This window comes from Monodon monoceros, unplaced genomic scaffold, assembly GCF_005190385.1.
Source record: "Monodon monoceros isolate NGI ecotype Baffin Bay Population unplaced genomic scaffold, NGI_Narwhal_1 Super_Scaffold_22, whole genome shotgun sequence".
NCBI classification, from domain to species: Eukaryota; Metazoa; Chordata; class Mammalia; order Artiodactyla; family Monodontidae; genus Monodon; species Monodon monoceros.
Genome location: NW_021703779.1, coordinates 43,542,580 through 43,569,667, shown reverse-complemented (window position 1 = coordinate 43,569,667; position 27,088 = coordinate 43,542,580). Strand labels below are relative to the sequence as shown.

The window sequence follows — 27,088 nt, the reverse complement described above, 5'->3', positions numbered from 1 at the left end:
GATAGGAGCTCCCCACCAATCAGAAACGGAAAAAAAACAAAACAAAGAAAACAAATACACACGGAAGAGGGGCTGGGGGTTGGGGGGGTGGGTACTAACGGCCTCAGAATAATCTCCTCAGTATAACCGCCTTCAGAAAAAACAGCCTCAGGAAAAGCGATCTCCCAGGCCGGAGGTTGGACCCCACCATTCTCACCAGCAGGGGGAGATAACGGAGCAGCACTTGGTTCAGTCAGACCTGAAGCCACCAGATGGGGCCAAAAGATCAGAGTAGATACCCTCGATACTTTTCTTCTCAGGGAATTTCTCTTCTCCATCTTCGGACCCGAGAAGAAAGAAAAGACCTACTAATCTCTGCTCACACACACAGACACCCACCTCCAAGATGATGGTAGTGGCCAGTGCCAGACCACCAACCAAATGGCCTCTCGGCTCCAGCTACCCATTCATAAATCAGAATCGAAATAGTACCCATTTCAGAAGATTGCGTGAGAATTAAATGAGTTAATGCATACAAAACACAGTACCAAACAACTTATCAGGCCCCATTCCAGACCTGCAGAACTAGAAACTCTGGGTTGGGGCCCAACTATCTGTTTTTAGTTTTTGGTTTTTTTTAACACTTTACTTACATTTACTGGTTTATAACTCCAGAACAGCCAAAAAGAAGGGATGTACAGGGCAAAGTATGGGGTGGGGATAGGTGTACGCAGAACTTTCATGCCCCTTTCAGGTACATTACCCTCTTGATCCTGGGAGCTCCCCAACTGTTTTAACAAGCCCTTCAGGTGATTCTGATGCACGCTGAAATGTAAGAATTATTGCTCGAAGAAGAAGGCTTCCCCCTCAAATAGCTAACCAAAGTTTTTGTCATTATTACAGATTCCATGATTATGTGGCTTCTGACTTGTTTCCTGCCTGAAATTCCAGAGCCATCATTTGTTTCTTGAGCCCACCTGTGTGCCCAGTAGTGTGGCAGATACAATGAAAGAGACAGAAAACCTGCCCTCCAGGCTTTCAATGTAGGTTATCCAGGAATAGGGAAAGTTAATTAACTCTAGGAGGCCAGACCTAGTCAATGTTAGATAAATTATACAGATGATAAACAAATGTTCTAGGAAATCACAGGAGGGAAATTTCACAATTATAAGAGGGAGGGGCCTGACTAGAAATGGCCACTGCCAAGCCAAGCCCACCCCTCAAAAATAGCTGTAAGTCATTTCTACAAGGCAATAGAACAGACCTTAGCTGCCTAATTTAGTCCCTACCATATCTGAGTCTGCTTTCCTTTAACAGCTGCCCTCTGAAATTTAAAAAATGAGAATGTTTATAGCTTTTAAAGAGTCTTTTATTTTCTCCCTCCACTGCTTCAATCACATAGGAAAAGACAGACAGATATGCACAGTACAGACATAATATAAATACTTGACAGAAGTAATTATGCAGCACCATTGCCGAGATGTTCAGAATAGCTATCTAATTTTTCACTTTAGTGTGGTTGCATGAAGCTACTCTAAATGACATTGTGTATTCTCATGGCTGGAAAACAGTTCAGGAGAAAAAGAAGTGGAGTTCCCATTTGCATTGGTCCACAATAAATAATGTCTGATAATCATTAGCATCACGGCCCATTTTCCAAATGGTCACTGTGTCATCACATAAACTAAATTAGGTAGGCTAAATCTGAGTCTGGAAGATCCTTAGTGGGACTAACAGGCAGAAAGTGATTTCATGTAGGCTGATCATTCAACTCATTTAAATTTCATTTTGCCATTATTCATAATAATTACATTACAGACACAGGTCCCATTTTTATTATCTTAATAGCTCTTTCAAACCAAATGCAAACTGAAAGCATATTTAAAGTGTTGACTTGTATAATTATTCACAAGTTTGTGTGGAAGAGATGTTTGGGTAGAATAAACAAGGTTAGAAAACAGATGGTGATTAGAGGAAAAAAGATAACCAAAGCTTCTGTGTTTAACATCTCTGTGTTTGGCTCTTAAAGGTTAACCTAAGTGCATACTACTTCACACATACTCACACACTAACATAGCATATTCCTTCTTTTTATTTATTTATTTATCTGTTTGTTTGTTTGTTTTTGGCTGCATTGGGTCTTCGTTGCGGCACACGGGCTTTCTCTGGTTGCAGCAAGCAGGGGCTACTCTTCATTGTGGTGCACGGACTTCTCATTACGGTGGCTTCTCTTGTTGCGGAGCACGGGCTCCAGGCGTGCGGGCTTCAGTAGTCGTAGGACGTGGGCTCAGTAGTTGTGGCTCACAGGCTCTAGAGTGCAGGCTCAGTAGTTGTGGCGCACGGGCTTACTTGCTCTGTGGCATGTGGGATCTTCCCAGACCAGGGCTCGAACCTGTGTCCCCTGCATTGGCAGGTGGATTTTTGACCACTGCGCCACCAGGGAAGCCCCCATATTCCTTCTTTTAACTCTTTGGATATCCCTTCTCCCCCATCTATCCCCATCTCTAGTCAGTACAGGCCAGTCTGAGAGCTTCAGCAGGAGAAAGAAGAGGCAGTCACTGTAATCTATGACTAAACCTCCTTACATTTCATTATTGGTTTCCCATCCAATTCAAATGCTGCTCTTGTTTGCTCCTGGTTAGCCTCCAAGATGACAGGATTGGGGTGCCAAGGGACAGGCCTCTAATCATCCATAATAGTTCTCTCTTTATCAGTTAAGGGATATGGTAAGACATTTTCCAGGCCAGGATCACAGTTGTTCCCTTCTGGGCTAGGAGACAGAGGTTTTCGGTTTTTTGGTGGTTGTTGTCTATTTGTTTTTATCTTAGGAGTATACATTCTTGTGATTGAAGAATAAATAAACATTTTCTTTATTTGCTTCTTATTCCACAGACATGAGCCAGACACAGGAGCTCCAACTTTTTCTTTAATCATCAAAAGTTCCCCTTGACAAATGGGTGGTATAGGAAAAGCAGGTCCTGTATTATGTATTCTAACTCATCACCACTGACAAAGCCTCCCTCCTTGACCCAAACTTATTTTTAAATAGAAATTGTATACATTTAAGGTGTACAACATGATGATTTGATATAGTCAGGCTCCTCTGAGCTGCCTTCTCAACTAGGCCTCAACCTTGGCCTTATAAGAACTACAACTTTCGACACAATTCCATCCACTCCCTACATTAAGAGACTTGAACAAACACCAGCATAATTTCTGTCACCTCAAGGCCATGTCCCTAGGATGATGACCCCAGCCTCTTTAAAATGCCTGCCTGAGAAAGTTCAAAAGTGCCAAAAGAATTTACTGTTTATTCCAGCCAAAACCTGACTATAGCCCCCTGACCTCCCTTTTCTCAGAACATTTACTTTAGAAAACTTGTGATTGTAAATCCTTTCTCTGTCCTTTTGAGATGTATCTTCTACAACCCAGGAAAATCTTTCTCAGAGACCTGGGAGTCATCCCTTTGAAACGTAATCATCAAGAAAGATAGGGCCCCTATCTCTCAGTCTCTATGAAAGGGTAGGAACCTAACTTTGTTAGGTTAGCAAACACAGTTAGTTAGTACCAGTTAGCAAACACAGATGCCCTGATCACATTGATCAACCTCCCACCCCAAAAATTTCCCTCAGTACTTTTCCTTTAGCACTCCCCAGCATTTAAAAAGCCTTTTGTTTCAGTGGAGTTGAGTTCTGTTCATCTGAAGTCTCTCCCTTACTTCAATAGCCTGAATAAAATAGGTCTTGCCACCTTTAACAAAGGTCCAGCTCTGTTTGTCTCTGATGCCATGAATTGACAAGGTCAAAATTGTACAGGAGGGTTAAGACATGTAATTTTAGGGTAACAGATAAAAGAAGAAATGGAAGTAGAACCAAGGATATGAAACTCTATGATTTAGGTGGTAATCTCAACTGATTTTTAATTCAGATACAGTTATTCACACGAGGTTAACGTGAAGGCAGGTGAAGAAAGGACAAGGAGAAAACAAGATGAGACTTGGGCACAATGAGAGCATTTGGTTATGGGCTAATATTTCCAAACTGGGGCTAAACTGAAGGCATCTCAAAGTGTAATGGATAATGCTTTAAGGAATACTGTAACCAGCCATCTAGCTCTGACCATAATGTAAAAGAATAAGTGGGGCTCAGGTCTTTTCATGACTTGAGGAGTCTGTGAAAGGCTGACCCTGACCTAAGTGGATTGGCTTTTGGGAGGGCTAATTATGTCTCATGATAAAGGTTAAAGCTTGCTGGACCACTTAGACACCCAGAATCCTAAGGATAGAGCCCCTGTGTTTGTGCTGTCACTGTTCTCTACAGAAAGAATGATGTCATGAAGTAGAAGTTCTGGTACCAACTGGCAGTCAAGGCTTTAGGGTAGCTTGGAGGGTTGAGGAAAGTAGCAACATCTTGAGTCAGACTGGAAGGGTCATCACAGCATCCAAATTTACAAGAAAAAATCATTCCAAGTTCCTATAAATAGCCTACTCTGATACTACAAAGGTAGGGGCATCTTCCGACTTCTTTTTGACTAGCCAAGGGGGTGTCTTGATGATGAGGTGAAACTACAGAAGCTGCTAAGGCAGCCTCAAACTTTCTACTTTCATATTTTTATTCAGGATACCCAGAAAGGACTTTAACATTTCTCTGTTTCTATGTAAATCCAAAGATCTCTTGCCACATAACTCTAAATATCTAGAGGGAAACCCAAAGATAAATAAGCTAAGATGTGAAACTTAATACTGTTTTATTCACAGAGGCTGGTGGTCATTCTGTATATGAAAAATACAGACCTCCACTGGTAACTAATATGACTAGATTGTTCTGGAAGTCTAGCCTGAAGAGTAATGAGAAGGGAGGTCTTAAAGAGTTGTGAGCTGGACAAAGTGTAAACGAAATATGTGTACCCTTCTAGACAGAACAGAAAAAATGTACAGCAGACAGCCTGATGTGCTTTTGATGAGAAGGGCTACTGAGTTTGCCAGCCTGCCCCCACTTTGCTAAGGTTGCTATGGTTTCAGGCATTATGACCCAACAAATTCTGTTATCATGTGCCAGGGTCAGAAGCAGTGAGGAGAGACTGGCTCCTTCAGTCTCATCCAACAGCTGATGGGGTGGCAGCCAGCAGCAGGTGCCCAAGAACTTGGCATTTCTCACTTGAATCTCAAGGGGCACATCTCCCTTCTAGGTAGCACATTTTCAGCCAAAGTCTAAAATAACTTCATTATCAAGGTAATAAGTTCATAAATTTTATTTTTTACAGTTTTTTTTTTAGGATTTAGACTGAGGCTATATCCAAATCACATGAGGGACCTCTATGCCTCCCCCTCTTTTTCTCTAGGCTAGTGATCTCTAGCTCTTGAAAAAAAGAAACTCCCTCTTCTGAGGATGTGGAAAACCTCTTCCTAAAACTTTTTCAGGGATTTCTAGAGATTTTTGAAGGGAGAGTCCAAGAAGATCTGGGGAAATGAGATAGAGGGGGGTAGGGGGAATGGTAAAGTGTCAAAATGTAGTAGTATCCTGTGAAAGGCTAGCCATCAGAGGATAGTTGTTACTAAAATGTTGAGAGTGAGTGAGGCAGAGGGAGGGAGGGAGACAGGAAGGGAGGGAGAGAGAGGGAAGGAGGGAGAACGGAGGGAGGGAGGGAGAATGGAGGGAGGGAGGGAGAATGGAGGGAGGGAGAATGGAGGGAGGGAGGGAGAATGGAGGGAGGGAGGGAGGGAGAGAGAGGGAAGGAAGGGCTGAGGGAGAGAAGGCGGAAAGAAGGGGGAGGGAGGGAGGAAGCTAGAGGTTAAAGGGGTCTAATTTTTGAAGGAAGTGAAGGGAAAGGAATTTAACTGCCCTCTAATACTTGGCCCAAAAGGTTTCTCTTGTTAAATTTTAAAGATAAATCAAATTCAACCCCAGATACCAAAACAATTCTACTGAGCTCTTAACTGTATCTTCCCAAATGTGTCTTACATAGGGAAAATCAGTCAGTGGCTTCTGCCATTTCCTTTTTACTTTTAGTTCCAGGCTGGGGTGGGAGGTGGCAGGGGGGTTGAAGGAAGTTGGCAGAGATTATTCTCTCTTTCAAATAAACTTTGTCCTATGGGATCAGGGTCTGGCCTTCCCGCAGACATTTGTCTCTTAGTTATACTTATGGCTATTAGACTGAGTGTTCCCAGTATTCAGAAACTTCTTCTATATGTTGTTTTAATAAAAAGAATTATTCACTTTACTGGTATTGACTTTAGTCTTTTCTAGTGGCCCTATGTGGTAAGTAATTTCACTTTCTTAAATGTAATGAGAAAGACTCGGTTTAGACTAGGTTTAGCTAAAATTCAGTTAAAGGGGATGAGGTGAGCTTGACTCTTTGAAGATAACCAAGAGTGGATAAAGAAAAGAGGATACAGATGAGATTTAGTTAATGAGGTTAATAACCCCACAGTCTCTAGACCTCCTTTTAAATTTACTTCCCAGCCTGTCATTTTTCCTGACTGGCATTTTCCCAAGTCAATATGATACTCCCATGGTTCCAAATATCTAGTTTGGGGAATCTAAATTTAAGAAGACTATGGATTGAGCTAAAAGATAATGATCTTGATCATCAGGTTCAAACATTTCGGAGTGTCCTTCCCCCATGGCTTACCCCACCAGTTCCTAGCCTAAACCTATATGAAACAGAGATGGGTTTCAGAAACCCCTTCAGGGATTCTTATTCAAACTGATTCAGTTTCTAAAAGTCATATATAAGACTTTCAGGTTTATTTTCTTTCTCTTTCCAGATGTCTGATAATAATATTGACTGGTTACACAGCCACAGGGGCATGTGCAAGGTAGATCTCTACAGCCCAACAGGACAGCAAGATCAGGACCAGAAAGTGGTAATATACAAAATGACTCCTACAAAGAAAGGCTTGGCATTTGGGTATAGATATCCTGGAGCCCAGGATAGACTAATGGATAGTGGTACTGTGACTTCTCCAAGGAATCAAGCTCAGTAAGGTCTGTGGGGGACAAATGTGCTCATACATCACACAGGGACAATTCAAGGGAGGGGCAAGATGAGGAGTGATGTGAAGGAGCTGAGGAGGGGAGGCTTGTGGGGGAGCCTGAGGGGAGCCAGGGGTGGTGGTTGCCTAGTTACCAGCCTCTATTATCTCACACCTCTGAAGTCATAATAATGTCGCCTAGCTACCAGTAAGTTACCCTAAAGCTGGACTCCTTCAGGAGGGCAAAATATGTATTTTTCCTAATGAATAACAATAAAAAGCACCTATTAAACACAGAAATGTTTATCCATGTACCACTTAAAATCTTCTATGTCATCAATAGTAAAAACACCACATTTTGGCAACATTAGTGTAGTAGAAAGTGCTCCAAACTGGGAGCCAGGGGAATCGATTTCTAATAGGAGTTCCACTTTTGAGTCTGTGTCAGTAGGGCAAGCCATCTCTCTTCTCAGTTTTCTCAATAAATGTGGATATTGTATTTTGGGCCTCTTTCTCTCACAGGTAGGTATTCTCATTTAGGAAATATAGTAACATTAAGATTCTGTCTGCCTAGAAGTTGAGACACAGATGTAGAGAACAAACGTATGGACACCAAGGGGGGAAAGGCGGGGGGGGGGGGGGGATGGTGGTGTGCTGAATTGGGCGATAGGGATTGACATGTATACACTGATGTGTATAAAATTGATGACTAATAAGAACCTGCTGTATAAAAAAATAAATAAAATAAAATTCAAAAATTTAAAAAAGATTCTGGCTGCCTAATAAAAATCATTTGTCTATTGTTTATTGAGTACTTAACTATGTCTAGGTGCTCTACTAAAAGCTTTACACGCACTATCTCAATCAATCCTCACAAGAACCCGATAAGGTAGGTGCTACTATCATCTCCCAGAGAAATTAAGGCCTTTTCTCTAGAATTTTTCTAAATTCATCTTAATTGATGCAGCTATGCTTTGTTGATGTGTCCACCCTGAACATGGAAGATAAAGATTCTAAGGTGGGTACTCTCTGCTTCCCTCAGAGTTGGAATGGGTGGGAGGATGCTGAGAAGGGTTAACAGTTTCAGCATAAGGAAAGGGAAAGGTTGTGGCAGAGGGTGGAAAGGTGACGGGGACTCAGGTGGGAAGCCATCATTCTCATGAGCCCATGATCCCTGGTTTGGAATTTACTGTCATTCTTGATACCAAATCTCATTTTATAAGCCACTTAAGTCGCTTGTAGGACTAAAAGAATGAAAGCATGGAAGATAGCATGTCAGAAAAGCAGGGCCGGGGGGAAACCCTGTCCAAAAGGTTGATGTTTAATGGAATATGGTTCCTGAGACTGATGGCTTTGTGAATACCTTCAGTGGGGTGGGAGGGAGTAGTAATTTGTAGAGGGAGCTTTATCTCATTCTTCAAAGACTAGCTAGCCTTACAAGCCTACCTTTCCTTCAGAAAGAAAGGGGATAATAGGAGACATGACATTCATGCTTTGAAGTAGTAGCCTAGTGGGTCAGCTTGGAGAAATCTCAAAAAGCAACTTTTCACAAGAATCTTGCCCTTTAATTCCATAGGATGCTGCTGGTTCCATTTCAGAAGGTGACTTAAACCTGGAGAATCTGGAAGAAGAAGAAATTATTGTGATCAAGGATACTGAGAAGCAAGACTCGTCTAAGGTATAGACTTAGCCTCTGAGTCTACCCTTTCTCATTCCAAGAGCCCAGTGCTGAATCTGAGGACTCTGGTTCAGAGATAGTAAGAGAACTATTGTCAAACAGGCCCAAAATATAAATATTATGATATTCTAGAGAACACAGGCCTAAGCTCACAGTCACAGTAAGTTAAATGCTCAGGTAGCTCACAATGACACTATCACAGAGGCTCAGAATGCCCTCTCCTAATTTCAGGTACCTACAGCAAAAAATCTCGCTATGCTTATCTTAACAAAGATATGGGCTTATAAGCAAGATCCTTTGCAATGTTCTTTGCTGGCTTGTAATGGACTTGTGTGCCCCACATTGCCCAGTGTCCAACAATGAAGAAAGGATATGAAGAAGAGCGAGTCCACAACAACCAAAAGCTGTAGTTGCCCTACCCTGTTGTCTAAGAGATTACCCAGGCTGTTGGGTAGCATAAAGTTCAATGCAATTACACTTGCACACCACTGTCAGATATGGAATCCTTTTGTTTTTTGTGTAAATATCCCAAATTACACCTGGCAGGCTGGTTTGGGGTAGGCATTAGAGCACATGACAAGTCACTCTCACAGTCCTAGAAGCCTGGAGTAGCTGATATTGGAACAGGATATTTGGCTTCAGTGCAAAGGAGTCAAATATTTCTTGTTGTGTTCCTAGGCTCATATTATAACCAGAAACATCATTTTTGACCCCAGATGCCTTTGGAGTGATGAGAGTAGCTCCTGAGGAAGGGAAAACCAGTTACAAAATATTCTCCAAAGAGTCCTGGGTTCAGTTGGGGGTGGCCAACTCCATTTTGGGGTCTTAATAAAAGGATATACCTGGTGTTTGGGGTTTTTTGGGGGGGTTGTTATTGTTTTTTTGAAACTTATTTTATTTTATTTATTTTTTTATACAGCAGGTTCTTATTAGTCATCCATTTTATACACATCAGTGTATACAGGTCAATCCCAATCTCCTAATTCATCACACCACCACCCCCATCCCCTGCCACTTTCCCCCGTTGGTGTCCATATGTTTGTTCTCTACATCTGTGTCTCACTTTCTGCCCTGCAAACCAGTTCATCTGTACCATTTTTCTAGGTTCCACATATATGCTTTAATACACGATATTTGTTTTTCTCTTTCTGACTTACTTCACTCTGTATTACAGTCTCTAGACCCATCCACGTCTCTACAAATGATCCAATTTTGTTCCTTTTTATGGCTGAGTAATATTCCATTGTATATATGTCCACATCTTCTTTATCCATTCGTCTGTCGATGGGCATTTAGGTTGCTTCCATGACCTGGCTATTGTAAATAGTGCTGCAATGAACTTTGGAGTGCATGTGTCTTTTTGAATTATGGTTTTCTCTCGGTATATGCCCAGTAGTGGGATTGCTGGGTCATATGGTAATTCTATTTTTAGTTTTTTAAGGAACCTCCATACTGTTCTCCATAGTGGCTGTATCAATTTATATTCCCACCAACAGTGCAAGAGGGTTCCCTTTTCTCCACAACCTCTCCAGCATTTATCCTTTGTAGATTTTCTGATGATGCCCATTCTAACTGGTCTGAGGTGATACCTCATTGTAGTTTTGATTTGCATTTCTCTAATAATTAGTGATGTTGAGCAACTTTTCATGTGCTTCTTGGCCATATGTATGTCTTCTTTGGAGAAATATCTATTCAGGTCTTCTGCCCATTTTTTGATTGGGCTGTTTGTTTTTTAAACATTGAGCTGCATGAGCTGTTTATATACTTTGGAGATTAATCCTTTGTCTGTTGATTCATTTGCAAATATTTTCTCCCATTCTGAGGGTTGTCTTTTCATCTTGTTTATGGCTTCCTTTGCTGTGCAAAAGCTTTGAAGTTTCATTAGGTCTCTTTTGTTTATTTTTGTTTTTAGTTCCATTACTCTAGGAGGAGGATCAAAAACGATCTTGCTCTGATTTATGTCAAAGAGTGTTCTTCCTATGTTTTCCTTTAACAGTTTTATAGTGTCCAGTCTTACATTTAGGTCTGTAATCCATTTTTAGTTTATTTCTATGTATTGTGTTAGGGAGTGTTCTAATTTCATTCTTTACTAGTGTAGCTGTCCAGTTTTCCCAGCGCCACTTACTGAAGAGACTGTCTTTTCTCCATTGTATATCCTTGCCTCCTTTGTCATAGATTAGTTGACCATAGTTGCGTGGGTTTATCTCTGGGCTTTCTATCTTGTTCCATTGATCTATATTTCTGTTTTTGTGCCAGTACCATGTTGCCTTGATTACTGTAGCTTTGTAGTATAGTCTGAAGCCAGGGAGTCTGATTCATGCAGCTCTGCTTTTTTCCCTCAAGACTGCTTTGGCTATTCGGGGTCTTTTGTGTCTCCATACAAATTTTAAGATTTTTTGTTCTAGTTGAATAAAAAATGCCATTGGTAATTTGACAGGGATTGCATTGAATCTGTAGATTGCTTTGCGTAGTGTAGTCATGTTCACAATATTGATTCTTCCAATCCAGGAACATGGTATATCTCTCCATCTGTTGGCATCATCTTTAATTTATTTCATCAGTGTCTTATAGTTTTCTGCATACAGGTCTTTTGTCTCCCTAGGTCTGAGGTGGGTTTCTTTTAGACAGCATATATATGGGTTTTGTTTTTGTATCCATTCAGCAAGCCTGTGTCTTTTGGTTGGAGCATTTAATCCATTCACGTTTAAGGTAATTATCGATATGTATGTTCCTCCGACCATTTTCTTAATTGTTTTGGGTTTGTTTTTGTAGGTCCTTTTCTTCTCTTGTGTTTCCCACTTAGAGACGTTCCTTTAGCATTTGTTGTAGAGCTGGTTTGGTGGTGCTGAGCTCTCTCAGCTTTTGCTTGTCTGTAAAGCTTTTGATTTCTCCATCAAATCTGAATGAGATCCTTGCCGGGTAGAGTAATCTTGCTTGTAGGTTCTTCCCTTTCATCACTTTAAGTATATCATGCCACTCCCTTCTGGCTTGTGGAGTTTCTGCTGAGAAATCAGCTGTTAACCTTCTGGGAGTTCCCTTGTATGTTGTCGTTTTTCCCTTGCTGCTTTCAACAATTTTTCTTTGTCTTTAATTTTTGCTAATTTGATTACTATGTGTCTTGGTATGTTTCTCCTTGGGTTTATCCTGTATGGGACTCTCTGCGCTTCCTGGACTTGGGTGGCTATTTCCTTTCCCATGTTAGGGAAGTTTTCGACTATAATCTCTTCAAATATTTTCTCGGGTCCTTTCTCTCTCTCTCTTCCTTCTGGGACCCCTATAATGTGAATGTTGTTGCGTTTAATGTTGTCCCAGAGGTCTCTTAGGCTGTCTTCATTGCTTTTCACTCTTTTTTCTTTATTCTATTCCTCAGCAGTGAATTCCACCATTCTGTCTTCCAGGTCACTTGTCCGTTCTTTTGCTTCAGTTATTCTGCTATTGATTCCCTCTAGTGTATTTTTCATTTCACTTATTGTATTGTTCACCTCTGTTTGTTTGTTCTTTAATTCTTCTAGGTTTGTTAGACATTTGTTGCATCTTCTCGATCTTTGCCTCCATTCTTTTTCCAAGGTCCTGGATCATCTTCACTATCATTATTCTGAATTCTTTTTCTGGAAGGTTGCCTATCTGCACTTCATTTAGTTGTTTATCTGGGGTTTTATCTTGTTCCTCCATCTGGTACATAGCCCTCTGCCTTTTCATCTTGTCTCTCTTTCTGTGAATGTGGTTTTTGTTCCCCAGGCTGCAGGATTGTAGTTCTTCTTGCTTCTGCTGTGTATGTGCTCTCTGGTGGATGAGGCTATCTAAGAGGCTTGTGCAAGCTTCCTGATGGGAAGGACTGGTGGTGGGTAGAGCTGGGTGTTGCTCTGGTGGGCAGAGCTCAGTAAAACTCTAATCTGCTTGAATGCTGATGGGCGGGGCTGGGTTCCCTCCCTGTTGGTTGTTTGGCCTGAGGCAACCCAACACTGGAGCCTACCCAGGCTCTTTGATGGGGCTAATGGTGGACTCTGGGAGCGCTCTCGCCAAGGAGTACTTCCCAGAACTTTTGCTGCCAGTGTCCTTGTCCTCACGGTGAGCCAGAGCTACCCCCCGCCTCTGCAGGAGACCCTCCAACACTAGCAGGTAGGTCTGGTTCAGTCTCCCATGGGGTCACTGCTCCTTCCCATGCGCACACTACTTTGTGTGTGTCCTCCAAGAGTGGAGTCTCTGTTCCCCCAGTCCTGTCGAAGTCCTGCAATCACATCCCACTAGCCTTCAAAGTCTGATTCTCTAGGAATTCCTTCTCCCGTTGTGGACCTGCAGGTTCGGAAGGCTGACGTGGGGCTCAGAACCTTCACTCCAGTGGGTGGACTTCTGTGGTATGTGTTCTCCAGTTTGAGTCACCCACCCAGCAGTTATGGGATTTGATTTTATTATGATTGTGCCCCTCCTACCATCTCATTGTGGCTTCTCCTTTGTCTTTGGATGTGGGGTATCTTTTTTGGTGAGTTCCAGCGTCTTCCTGTTGATGATTGTTCAGCAGTTAGTTGTGATTCTGGTGTTCTCGCAAGAGAGATTGAGAGCATGTCCTCCTACTCTGCCATCTTGAACCAATCTCTGGTGTTTGTTTTTAAAAGAGGAGCCCATACTTACTACACACAATGCAGGTCTACTTTATTGCAACTGAAGCCCTTTTGCAAAAAGTGGACCTTATTATGACCTCACGTTTCCAGGAATTCATGGTGATGAAGCAATGAATGGAGCAAAGAGGGCAATGGTACTTAGTGCTGAGTAGATGTGTACACAATATGTATACACATATCCAAACATGGGCATACACAGTCACAAGTATAGATATACACATATACGTTTACACAAAGTGACATACACATAGATATATACATGTATATACGTTAACAAAAAATAATTTATAAAATAATTTATAATAATTTGTAGCCAGGCCAAACACATGCCTGGCTACATGTGACACTGACAAACACACACAAGCATTGAAAGAACAAACTTACGTATAGTGATCTAGTCATAACAATGACTTACACACATATGCAAAGATATGCAGTTATACAGAGTCAGACACACTAATGTGCCCACATGTGATACACATAAACATTTATATGTACATCCAAGCACACTATGCATAAACACACACTCACATTGATACACACAAGCCTTGATCAAAACAGACCATGCAGACTCAGGTACAGGCATACTCACTTATAAATATACCTCATGTTGATACAAACTTTAACAAAGTGACACATTAACTAACGCACATGCTTGTGTACACTGATACACATATTGACACAAATGCAGTGACATCCCCACTCATGTACTCACAGACACACTCAAATGCCAGTGTGTATGCAACACTGACATACATCAATCATTGACATAGTATATAAATATAACATAAACCGATACCTAATATATCGATATACACAGTCATTATACAATCACCTATTTATACATACTCATTTTTAACATACATATTTATTAATATATTATACATTAATTATATATTAATATATTGATGAGTATGTATGCTAATACCTGAATGTATGTTTCAACATATATAAATACATTTATAGCTGCATGATACATGCTATTGGATTTATATCATAAACACATATGCAGCTCTCTCAACTTGACACTTGCTTATTTTCATATTCAGAGACACACTGATATACACACACATATTTTTACATTCACACATATGTACAAAATATACATACTAACATGCACATGCTGGCCTCTACAGTTGACATATACAATGGGTATGATGTCAGCACATTATGACACATGCTTACACACGGTGACATCACACACTGTGCATTGACATACACATATGCACACACATACACACAGGCACATTTTCACACACTAACAGTACAAACTGACACATGTTCCCACTCATGAATTGATATATTGATGTGTATATACACACACGACAGAGACACTGACATATTTTTGACATGTATTGAAATAAGCACACATACTCAGATGAAATTGACAAACATATTGATAACACTTGTGTATAGTTAAGTGTACAAATGTATCTACTCTGAGCTTTTGTTGCTGCCACTTGTGCTTAAATGTGTATTAATGGATATAATTGTGTGTTATGTGCCCATGCAAATACTAAAGGCCAAATCCCTAATCTGTGCAACTTGGAAGATATATCTTCTAAATACAATAGGGGAAAGAAGTAGCCTAGCCAAAGCCTTATGGATAGGTCTTCTTTTTTTAGATGGAGAGGTCAGTGTGCCTTTTCAAACAAGCTCCTTCTAATCCTATAAGTGTCCTCTATCGTCTACTCAGTGATCTTCAGAAATACGCCTTGTGTTTCCAACAGGCACTTAGCCCCTCATCCTCTAGCTGTAGACGTCAAGTAAGAGACACAGAGGGCAAATATCACAAACTGCCCACTGGGAACTGCTACAGAGGCTATGCCAATCAACTGAAAATGGATTACGTGGCCAAAGGACCTCAAGGCCAACATCTGGAAATGACAGCGGCCAAAAACACCAACAATAACCAGAGTCCTTTCACCCCACCAGCCAAATCTCCTAGCAATCAGAGGGCAGTTATCTCCCCTGATGGAGAATGTTCTACGGATGACCCTTCCTTCTATGTCAACCGACTATCTCCTCTGGTGATCCAGATGGCCCGTAAGAAAATCAAGAAGTTGGAAGGTGGAAGCAAATGTCTTCATCATTCAATCTATCCACCCAGTGGGGACAAAGGGAAAAACAGCCCTCGTAGTGCTGTGAGCAAGATCACTTCTGAAATGGCCCATGATGCTGTGGAAGTGACCTCTGCAGAAAGGCAGGGCACTGGGGAGGAGTGTAGGGAAGGTGGCCAAAAAACCTTTCTGTATAGTGAATTATCCAACAAGAGCAAAGGTGGAGACAAACAGATGTGCCAAAGAGACAACAAAGAATTTGCAGATTCGATCAGCAAAATGTTCCTGGTTTATGCAAATCAAGTGGCATCTGACACAATGGTCTCTGTCATGCAGAACTTGAAAGTTCATAGCTCTGGGAAGCCAATTCCAGCTTGTGTGGTCGTGAGGAGGGTGCTGTTAAAACACACCAAGGAAATTGTGTCCGATTTGATTGACTCCTGCGTGAAGAACCTACATAATATCACCGGGGTCCTGATGGCCAACTCAGACTTTGTCTCAACTGTCAGGAGGAATCTGCTCAACCATGGGAAACAAAACACTGCTGATACCATGGAGGCCATGCTGAAGCGTCTTGTCTGTGCTCTTCTTGGGGAAAAAAAGGAAACTAAGTCTCAGAGTTCGTCATATGCATCCTTGAAGGCTGGGTGCCATGATCCCAAATGCAAGAACCAAAGTCTCGAATTCTCAGCCATGAAGGCCGAGATGAAGGGGAAGGGCAAAGGCAAAATGAAACCAGAGAAGTGCAAGTCATTGACCAGTGCTGAGAAAGGCAGTGAACATACCCTCAAGGAGAGCCTGACAATGTGGAACCAAAACCAAGGCATGGCTGGCAAAGCATGGACCAATAAGGAGGAAAAGAGAGAGAAGATCAGCCTTTCCATGGATTCACTGGCAAAGGACTTGATTGTCTCTGCCCTTAGGCTGATCCAATACTATCTGACCCAGCAGGCCAAGGGCAAAGATGCATTTAAAGACTGTCCTTGTTCTACCACCAGCTATATGACTCAGAGTGCCCAATACAAAAAGTGCAGAGGTAGCCAAAGTGTCAAGGCACTTTCAATGAAACATCTAGAATCTCGTGGAGCACCTGGATCATCCACCTCTCTAAAGGAGAATGAACACCTGGACTCCCAGAGGCTGGATATGTCAAACATCGTTCTGTCACTGATTCAAAAACTGCTTAGTGAGAGCTCCTTCAACTGTGGAGATCTATGTGAAGGTGAGAACAAACGTTCTGAGCCCAGGACAGACAAAGGAGCCCCCATGTCCAAGAGGCCTGACAAAGGGGAAGAAAAATGCCAGGACAATCAAGAACTTGACTTTATCAGTGGGATGAAGCAAGTGAACCGACAATTTATAGATCAACTTGTAGAATCTGTGATGAAGCTGTGCCTTATCATGGATAAGTATAGCAACAATGGGGCAGCCCTTGCTGAGTTGGAAGAACAAGCAGCCTTGGCCAACAACCCCAACTACCAGGCCGGTGGCCCCAGATGTAGTCATGATGCTGCGATGTCACAGAACTATCAAGACTCTCCTGGAACTGAAGTCATTGTCAATAATCAGTGCTCAACAAGTAGCTTGCAAAAGCAACTCCAGGCTGTCCTGCAGTGGATTGCAGCCTCACAATTTAACATACCCATGCTCTACTTCATGGGAGATGATGCTGGACAACTGAAGAAGGTAAGCAATGCAACAAGGAACAAGAAGAAAGAGGGTTAGAATGGGTAGGGGCAGGGAGGCGGTATTGTACTTAGAGCCCAAGAAGCAGTCCATTTTTTTGAGTCTGTTCTTTATCATGTGACTCATGAATTACTCTCACCTCATAAAGACACAAAAGTGATGAACCATTAGTTACATGGGGCTCTGGACAACTCAAGTCCTGTGTACTTCCAAGAGGAGGAGAGTGAGATTAGCTCATTTTGCCAGTGATCCTTTCAACAAACTATTTGGTAAAACATCAGGGAGCAATTTTTAAGTCTTATGTTTTGCGCACGTGTGCATGCACACACACACACACACACACACACACACACACACACACACACACACCCCACAGCTGTGTTTCCTACATTAGATGGATTCCAGAGAAATAAAATACTGAACCAAATTATCCTCCCTATTTCCAATCCCATGTACTTTTTTTTAGGGAGGCAGGGGAATGGCAACCCCTAACCTTGACCTAGAAATCAGTACAGATTAACTGAAGGATCCCAGTACCTGATGAGAAGTATTAGTGAACACAATTGATTCCAGAGTTTGTTTTTTGAAGCTCAAAAAGAAAGGACCTTTGGCATTTTAATCTATGCCATTAGAGGAGCGTCCAGAAAAAAGGAAAGCCATGTCAGCAGCCTCCAGTCCTGGACCTGTGGCAGCCTTTAATCCTAGAATCATAGGCAGGAAGGTGGGTGGGGTATAGTAGACTTTCTCCGTCGGGACCCTGGCTCCAAAAGCATCATGTGACTCAAGCTATCTGCTCTCTCCACAGCTTCCTGAAGTTTCAGCTAAAGCAGCAGAGAAGGGGTACAGGGTAGGAGATCTTCTTCAAGAGGTCATGAAGTTCACCAAGGAACAACCACTGGATGAAGCTATGGGAAACGTGGCTGGAAAACAACTGCTAGACTGGCTGCTCACTAACCTGTGAGCCAACAATTCTTTCTCCTCCTCTCCATTTACTCCCCACCCCCAGCAGCATTCTATCCCAGCTGGAGCACCCTCTACCATCAGGCCAGTGAACTGCACGCTGCACGACTGTATTTTCCAATACATCTGAGCAGTTGGACTGTGCAAATGCAGGGTGTCCAACAAACTGGGCAAGAACGTGAATAAAAAAACTTTTTTTTAATTGTGTCATTGTTTTCTTGGTCAGATATATCCGAGGCAAGGGAGGGGAATGCATCCAATTTCAAGGACTGGTGATACAGTGTTGGACTTGTGTCAGGATCTCACCCTGGGTTATTTTCTAAGCACCCAAGACACAGGGATATAACCCATGTCCAAGTTCCTAAGTCATCTGGTTTATCCAAATCTCAGTTCACAAGCTATTTAGAGTTTTGCCACCTGTGGTCTCCCTGTTTCTCCCAGAATTTCACAGTTAACTTGATAATCCCCCTTCTAATCCCAAGGATGCAGCTTTCTTGATCACTTTTAAGAGTTTGTAGATGGGCTAGCTTAGATGAAAAACAAACTGAAGAAAGTATATTACCCACGGACACACATACACTCCCAGTGTTCACTGCACATGGTTAAACACTATCCAGAACTACAATGGGATCTGATCCTCCCCCACACATAATAAAGCTTCCTTATAAGTCATTTCCTTCAACTGATGAGATTTCCTTGTTTTCCAGCAGTCTGAGAGAAAAATTTGCAGAGAACAAAGCTACAGAATGGTAAATTCTTCACAGCCACCTTATGTGAATCCCAATGTCTCCTTTGAGACTAGCACTAAATTCCTAGATTTGTTCTATGCTTCTCAGAAGTCTATCACAATGCTATAATTCATTACAAATCAGATCAAGACAGTGGTTTCAGCCCTGTGGTCCTCTGTTAGCTAGTTTGCTGTGGCATTCCTTGGCACCTTTGAGGTGCTTGTGGCTTAGTAGAACAAGCACAGGATGTGGCTTTCTTCTCGACTCAAAAGTTAAAGCTTTGGCCTCTTACTAGTTGCATGGCCTTAGAGTCACCTAGGTAGACTCTGAGCCTTTTCCTTTATCTGCAAAATGTAGACAAAAATTACCCTCCCTGTTTAGAGGTTAAACTAGAAGAATAGACGTAATGATGCTTTGCAAGGAGAATCTTGTTACAAATTAGATATGGGATTGAAGTTGTACCTCTCAAAGCCCATCCTAACACAGTTGCAAGTGCCCTTGATATATTTCCAAACTGAAAGCAAGATCCTCTGAGTGTGGGACCCAGAAAGGCACATTTTGGGGGAGGTAAGAAGCATACAGACAAACTTTGACAACTTCTCCACAATGCCTGGACCAGTCAGATAGAAGTAAAGGTAGGCTCCTTCAAAGCCAGGATTTTAAAACTCCCCAGCCCTTCTAAAGCTAATCAAACCTTTTCTAGTCTCACCCTGACCCCATGAAAAGCTGTGGAGTTAAGCTACCACAGAACATTCTCTTTGTCCTTGAAGAAAATCCTTAATAAACAAATCCCGGAACCAGGTCTGCATTTCTGATGACTCAGTCCTCCCTGAGCACAGCTGGGTCCCATAGTAGTTTACTTCCTTGATTAACTCGGCTCTTGACTTACTCCTGATTTTTATTATGAGGCGGCCTTGGGGATTCTTTGGAACGTGGAAATAGAGCAAAGGAAGTTATATGTTCTGTTAAATGAGGGCCATTGGGGCAAAATGGTCTCTAAGGGCCCTTCCAGCTCTGACATTTGAGGATTCTAAGAGTTTCTCTTCCATAATTTCTCAGGGAAACTTGTGTGGATGAGGTAAGATCAGGGTGAGGAAACTTGATTTTTGCCAGAGCTAACTGACAGACTCCAGCAGAGAAAGGAATGCTTTGGGCCAGACAGGGCCCTGACAAGGATCTGGAGGAGCTCAACAGGCCTTGGGGTTTATTCCTGGAGGGTGAGACCCTGACCTTTCACCCCTCTAAATGGGGAAGTGATCCCAGGCATCCTATTAGCAATGTGGCCACTGCCAGCAGCTAGAAATGGACAAAGGCTTCTGCTGAGCTGAAAGCCCCACATATAGGAAAGGGATGACAGGAGCAGAAGGAGAAGGAAAACAGGATTATCTCCTGGCAGGCAGTGTCACTGGTTTGATATCGCTGACAATTTTAGTCTTTCTGAACATCAGGCCTCCATTTCACAAGAAAGTTGTGAGCAGAACTCATCTGGGAGGTTACCACAGGGCCAGGCCTAGGCTGAGGTGAGGCAAGAGAGACATTTTCCTCAGGGGCAAAATTTAAGGGGGCAGCAGAAAAAACTTGGTAATCAAAATCAATAGTTTTTTTTAAATTGAAGTATAGTTGATTTACAATGTTGTGTTAATTTTTGCTGTACAGCAAAGTGACTCTGTTATACATATATACTTTTTCATATGCTTTTCCATTATGGTTTATCACAGGATAATGAATATAGTTCCCTGTGCTATACAGTAGGACCTTGTTGTTTATTCATCCTATATCTATAATAGTTTGCATCTGCTAATCCCAAACTCCACAAATCAATAGCTTTAATGTACCATTTAAGAAATCAAAATTAATGCAGAGTATCAAAGTGTCAAATATTGTAATAAAGAGGATTAGTAACAGTGCCAGGCCAAAACATAATGGAGCATAAGGTAAAAGGAAAAATTGGTAAGACATTTTATGGGAGGACCACTTTACGGGAGATTGCCAAGGCAGTACTTAGAGAATGTATAGCCCTGAAAGCCTTCATCAGTACAAAAAAGCAACAATGAATTAAATCCCTGCCTAGAGAACTTCGGGAGGGAACAAATAACAAATCAAACAAGTTTAGGAAATGGGAAATAAAATTTGGAGCAAGGAAACAAAAGACAGAGAAAGCAAAGTTTCACTTAAACCTTAAAAAACAATCAGGGGTGAGGAGAGGGGTATTGCAGTGTTCTCTCTCTTGCTTAACTTAAGGGTATATCTTTCCAAAGAAAACTCAGATTAATTCTGGTTAAAAACAGGAACCACACAAGATTGCCCCGGTTAAAATTCTACTTTACAATTGTTCTAATAATGGAAGAAGAAAAGTAAAAAGTAGAAATATAGGAGCAATAAAAATAAAAATGCCACCTTTGCAAATGATATATTTGTACGTCCATGAAAATCAAATCCCCAAATATGAGAGGTAGTGAATGAGCTTTGCAAAGGTATAGGATAGAATTTACTTGTGAGCTGTAAGAATTTGCCATCAACTATAAAACAATTGCAGCTGCTTTCTCCTCACTGACTCAGAGACATGTAAAAAGTCCAGCAGTTCCACTGCACTGAGGTCTCTGTGGTGTCAGAACATGAAAAACATCTGGAAGAATTGATTGAATTTCTGTATCCTAGAGCCACCCAGCCAGAAAGAGGAGAGTCTAATTACCATAGTGACGATAATATTAAACACCTATGTATTAAGGAAGGCAAGAAATGACATTTACAGAGAACTTACTTAGTACCAGACACTACCAGGTGCTTTAGTTCTTTTAAAAACCTTGTGAGATGGTTTGTTATTAGCTGCTTTTTACAGCTGTGAAATTAGATGGTCAGGTTTAAAGGCCTTTTTTGAAAGTTATACATCAGTAAGTGGGAGAGTTGGGATTCAAATCCAGGTTTGCCTCATGCCAAACACTATGCTTTTTCCATTCTATCACACTGTCTTCCCATTAATTCAGAATCCATGTTTATTAAACAACTATAATACATGAATGAGAAAAAGAAAAACAGGTAAATAGAAAAATAGACCATGCTCTTAACTAGTAAAACTAAGTAAAATAAAACACTTTCTAATTCAACATATAGGTTTCATATAAAGCCAATATAAATCTTTATGGGGTAGTCTCAAAGTATCTCCCCCAAGATAGTTATTACTTACCAAGGGGAAAGAGTAACTTTACAATGGATGAGCCCACCAGTAACAACTTAATTATGTGATAAAGGTTAACACCATCAGTAAAGACACATTGGTATCATGTACCTCCTGATATAATGTCAACAGAAGGGCATTCTTGCCAAAAACCCATAATCCCAGTCTAATCATGAGAAACTACCAGATAAACCTAAATTGAGGGACATTCTACAAAATAGCTGACCAGAATTGATTCCAAAGGGTCATGAAGGGAACATTTTAGAGTTGTGGAAATGTTAACTATGTATCTTCATAGGGGATATGTATACATTTAACATAGGTGTATACATTTCTCAAGACTGATCAAACTGTACACTTAAAATTAGTTAACATTATTCTATCTAAATTAGATCAATAAAGTTTATTTTTAAATATATTTAAACTTAATACCTGTAGGAAAAAAAAACCCCTTCCACTGTTCACAAGTTTCTTTGCTCCTCTGCCTCTTTCCAGAAAGCCTCCAATTCAGCAAGTCTTTCTGACTTCAGGCTCTCAGCCACCTTTAACTTGCAGCCCTCCCTCCTGCCCCTTCCACTTGTTTGTGGTGGCCCAGAGCAGGACCCCGGGAGCTCCCCCTTTATGAGAACTTCCCTCCCAGATCCCAGCTATGTATCCAAGGGGAAAAGGTTTTCAGCTCACCCCTCTTCTTGTCATAAAAGTCTCCTTCTCAGAAAAAACTTCCTTCATCACCCTATCTGCCACAGTTACTCTTTATTACATGACCCTGTTTTATTTTCATCACACTAACTGATACATCCTCTTTATCATAATTTACTTGCCTATTGACCGTCTCTTCCCTCTAGAATGGTAACTCCAGGAGCACAGGGACCTGCCTGTCTTGTTCACTACTGTATCCTCAGTGCCCAGCACTGTGCCTGGTACATGGTAGCCATTCCATAAATATTTATTGAATGAATAACTATCCACCTATTTCAGTGTTCCCTGATGGGTACAAATAACATTAAATGGGGAATCAGAAAATTTGTCTTTAACCATGGCCACTTAATAACACTTCATCGCTTGATATAGTAGCCAAGTATGCTTCCTCACCTCAAAAATCAGGATGCTAATCAATATCTTTCAATATCTACCTCTCTGGAGGTGTTGTGCAAAGAGGCAACAAGCAAGGTGAAAATGTTTAAAAATAGACCTAAATGTGCCCATTAAAGCTTCAATGCAAAATAATAATAATAAATCTCTAACATTTACTGAGCTTTTACTATATGCCAGACATTCATCTAAGTGCTTTCCACTATTTTGTCCTTTAACCCTCCCAACAACTCTATGAGGTAGGTACTCTTTTTTTTTTTTTTGAGGTAGGTACTCTTATTGTCCCACTTTGCAGATAAGGCAACTGAGGCCCAGAGAGGCTGAGAAACTTGCACAGTTAGAAGTGGTAGAGTTGGTATGCAAACCCAGATAATCCTGGCTCCAAAGCTCCCACTCTGTGCTGCTTCATAGCATACCAGGGCCTTGTCCATAAAGTCACTTGTCAGGATAAGTCCTGGTGTAGTGCAGAATGGAGTGGACACATCTAGGAGGTGACAGGAACCTCTGGAGTGGGATGGATGGTTAGCTAGAAGGAATCCAGGCTGGTGGAAAAGCAGAGATTTCCAAAGGGTACTGCAGGCATAAGCCAGGGCCCAGAAGAAGGCCAAAAGCTACCCTCAAAGCAGCAGTCATCTCAACAAACAAGCAGACACAGCTCCTGGGACTCACGGAACACGGAGTATACCCAAGTTCAAGTACAGCTGATGCTCAAAATGCCTCCTCAGGGGACAAACTGGTAATTCTCATTTGCTCACAGTCCCCAGGGCCACGACTGATGGAGGGTGGGTCCTGGGGGTTAGGGGGGAGGGGAACCAGAGTGAAAAAATACCTCCAGACAAGCTGGCAGGCATGTGCCCTGGGGGGAATAAGGGTGGTCCCTGATGGTGTCCATTCAGTGTTCCCCAGAGCCAGGCTGCACGAGGCAGAGGGGAAGGAGGCATTATGGAACACTTGGGGTGCTTAGGGCCTTTGTCAATGAGTATGAAAGTTGTTTCAATATTTTAACAGCCAGTAGGGTTGTACTGGTGGTGCCTAAAGTCTGAATGCCAGCCCTAGGTTGGAAATTCTTTACTTTCTCCTATCTTTCTCAAGCCTCAGGGCCTGGCTAAAAACTGAATTTGAGGTGTCATCTGAGGTGCATCCAGCTGAGGAAAGGGTGGAAGGGAGGGACCCCACAAGTTGCTCCTTCTGGCTCACACAGCTCCATCCTCACTTTGATCACGCTGTATTATAATGTCCTGTTTACATGTCTGCCTTTCCTCTAGACTGGAAGTAGCATGTAATAAATGGATGTGACATATATATGGAATCTAAAGAAAAAAATGGTTCTGATGAACCTAGGGGCAGGACAGGAATAAAGACGCAGAAGTAGAGAATGCACTTGAGGACACGGGGAGGGGGAAAGGTAAGCTGGGACGAAGTGAGAGAGTGGCATGGACAATACACTACCAATTGTAAAATAGATAGCTAGTGGGAAGCAGCCTCATAGCACAGGGAGATCAGCTCAGTGCTTTGTGACCACCTAGAGGGGTGGGATAGGGAGGGTGGGAGGCAGATGCAAGAGGAAGGAGATATGGGGATAAATGTATATGTATAACTGATTCACTTTGTTATACAGCAGAAATTAACACACCATTGTAAAGCAATTATACTCCAATAAAGATGTTAAATAAACAAATAAATAAATAAATAAATGGATGGATGGATGGAAGGATGGATGGATGGATGGATGGATGGATGCGAAGGGCCTCCCACCTACTGGGCAGCCAGCCAACCAATGTTTGTTGAGCAACAGCTAACGTGGATTGTGTGCTGATTCTGTGCCATGTCTCTCATCTGATCCTCACAGCACCCCTCTTGGTAGCCCCACTTTGCAACTGAAAAAATGAAAGCAAAAAAGATCAGAAACTTGCCCACAACTGGGATTAAGCCCAAGCAGCCTGATTCTGGAGTCTGTACTCTTAACTACTGTGCTTGATTTAAGTGGCTGGTGGGTGGCCATACGTGTGCAAAAGTTCAGAGATGAATAAAGTGTGGCTTGTTTAGGAAGCGGGGAGACATATGTAGCTGGAATGCAGAGTGTGTGAAGGGGAGGTGATGGGTGACAAAGCTAGAAAAGTCAGCTGGCATCCGATTGCAAAGGGCCTTGTATATCATGTTTAAAATTTTGGACTCACTTCTAAGGTCAATGAAAAACCATTTGAAAGGTTGGAAGCCCAGCAGTTTCAGGGTGAGATTTATGTTCTGGAATGTTCACTCGATCTGCTGTGGGACGGATAGATTGGAAGGAGTGCTGCTCAACTGTTATTTACTTCCTTTGTTTATTTCTGGTTTTTTCCTCCCTTTCATTTTTCATTTTTAAAATGCCAACCTCACTGGACTTTACTGACAGTTAAAAGGATTTATCCACATCAGGGCCAGCACATCTCTTGGAGGGCAGGTGTGGGGAGGTAAAGGATGACTGTCAGGAAAACCCCAGCTGTGATGGAGCCAACTGGTAAAGGGGAGAGTGGTAGGTTTTCACTTGCCTTCCCTATGCCTGCACTTTGTCTCACCGCCTGTATTTCACACTCTCACTCTCACCAGATGCTAAGAACAGTCGACTCCAGATTCCATGTTCCCCCCAACCCCCAAATGACAAATGGGTGTATTTTTTCTGACCCTGAAGGGGTTTCACACAACACCTCCCAGAAAACATAAATCCTTTTCCAGAACTCAGCAGGAGGCAGAAGCAAAGTCAAACAGCCTGACCTGCTAACCTTCCTCTTGGGGTTTGATAGCATCTGTCTCCCAGAAACCTTGCTTTTGAAAAAGAGATTTCTCCTGTCTGAGATTTCAGGTGCCTGTCAGCCAGCCCTGTGGCACAGACTATCTGCTGGAGGGAAGAGGGGGCTTGCCAGGGAAATCTCCTCTGGCAACGAAGGGCCCACTTCTGAACTGATATAGCAACTTACTTCTCATCCTGATGCAGCTTCTACACTGGGCACACCTAGAATGATTTGTCATATATCTTTATCTGCCTTTGAGTATACTCTTGGGGTTTCCATCCTACTCCCCTGGCCCTTCCTTCTCAGTCCCTCATGGAATCCTCTTTCTCTGCCCATCTGATAAATGTTGGAGTACCCCCAGATTCACCCTCACCTCATCTTCTCACCACTCCCACTCCCTAGCTGCACCTGCTTTACAAAGGAAGGCCTAGCTGCAACATTGCCAAAGAGGACTAGTGCCGAGGTTTGGGTCCCGAAGGAAACCAAGAACCAGAGGAGGTAGAGCTGGGTCTGCGATGAAGTTCCACAGTGGTGCTTCTTTGCTGGGGAGGGGGGGTGGCCCAGAACTTTTAAAATGCATATCCCTAGGTCCTGCCCAGGGAAGGTCTTCGTTCGTTAGCTTGAGGCAGCAACACAGGCATGTGTATTTTGAAAAATCTTCAAGAGACGGTCTATCACTCCTTTTTATTTTGAAAATAATTAAAACCTACAGAAAGTTATAAGATTGGCACAATGAGTACCCATATACCCTTTATCCAGTTTCACCAACTATTAATATTTTGCAATCTTGCTTTATCTATCTATCTAGCACACAACTGACTAAAATGGTGAAACATGTGGGGATATATGTTTATGTATTTTTAAAAATGGTGAAAGTATAATTATTATTCTATAATATAATAATTATTATTTTGCTGAACCATTTGAAAGTTAGCTGCAGACATCAGGATATTCAAGTACCTCAGTGTGTATCTTGAGTTTGTGGTGGGAGATGCTGGAGGAACAAAAGTGGTAAACTTACCACCAGTTCGGTGTTACTTTTATTTCTAGTGTTCTCTGATTTGTCTGCTGATATATGCCGAGTTCTTAAAGAGTTGTTCATGCTTTCTGTACAAGTTTTAGAGTCAGGCTCAGTAGGTGATAAAGAGAGGTGTGTGTTTACTCGGTCATATCCAGAATCAAAAATCAACCCTCACTTTTAAACCCCATGCCATACTACTGCCTCTCCACACAAATGTCCCAGAGACACTATGAGCTCATCATGTGCCAAGCGGATTTCATTACCCATTCATTCACCTAGTCTTACCTCTTCCAATGATCCCTGTCTCAACCATCACACCATCATTTGCACAGTTGTCCAAGCCCAAATC

The 27,088-nt window shown here is 42.0% G+C and overlaps 1 protein-coding gene across 2 annotated transcripts; it reads left to right on the top strand.

Annotated features, from left to right (window-relative positions):
- Nucleotides 1-4,463: 4,463 nt before the first annotated feature.
- Nucleotides 4,464-18,149, top strand: AKAP4 (A-kinase anchoring protein 4). Of its 2 annotated transcripts, none has more exons than XM_029241330.1 (6): nt 4,464-4,481; nt 6,746-6,844; nt 7,920-7,970; nt 8,529-8,630; nt 14,875-16,995; nt 17,801-17,956. In XM_029241330.1, exons 2-6 carry the CDS (start codon nt 6,746-6,748, stop codon nt 17,954-17,956), a joined length of 2,529 nt encoding a protein of 842 aa, XP_029097163.1. In that variant the 5' UTR covers nt 4,464-4,481. The 2 variants fall into 2 exon arrangements, with proteins under 2 accessions (XP_029097163.1, XP_029097162.1); XM_029241329.1 differs by lacking the exon at nt 4,464-4,481 and adding an exon at nt 5,094-5,210 and having other exon boundaries at nt 17,801-18,149.
- The last annotated feature ends 8,939 nt before the right edge of the window (nt 18,150-27,088 follow it).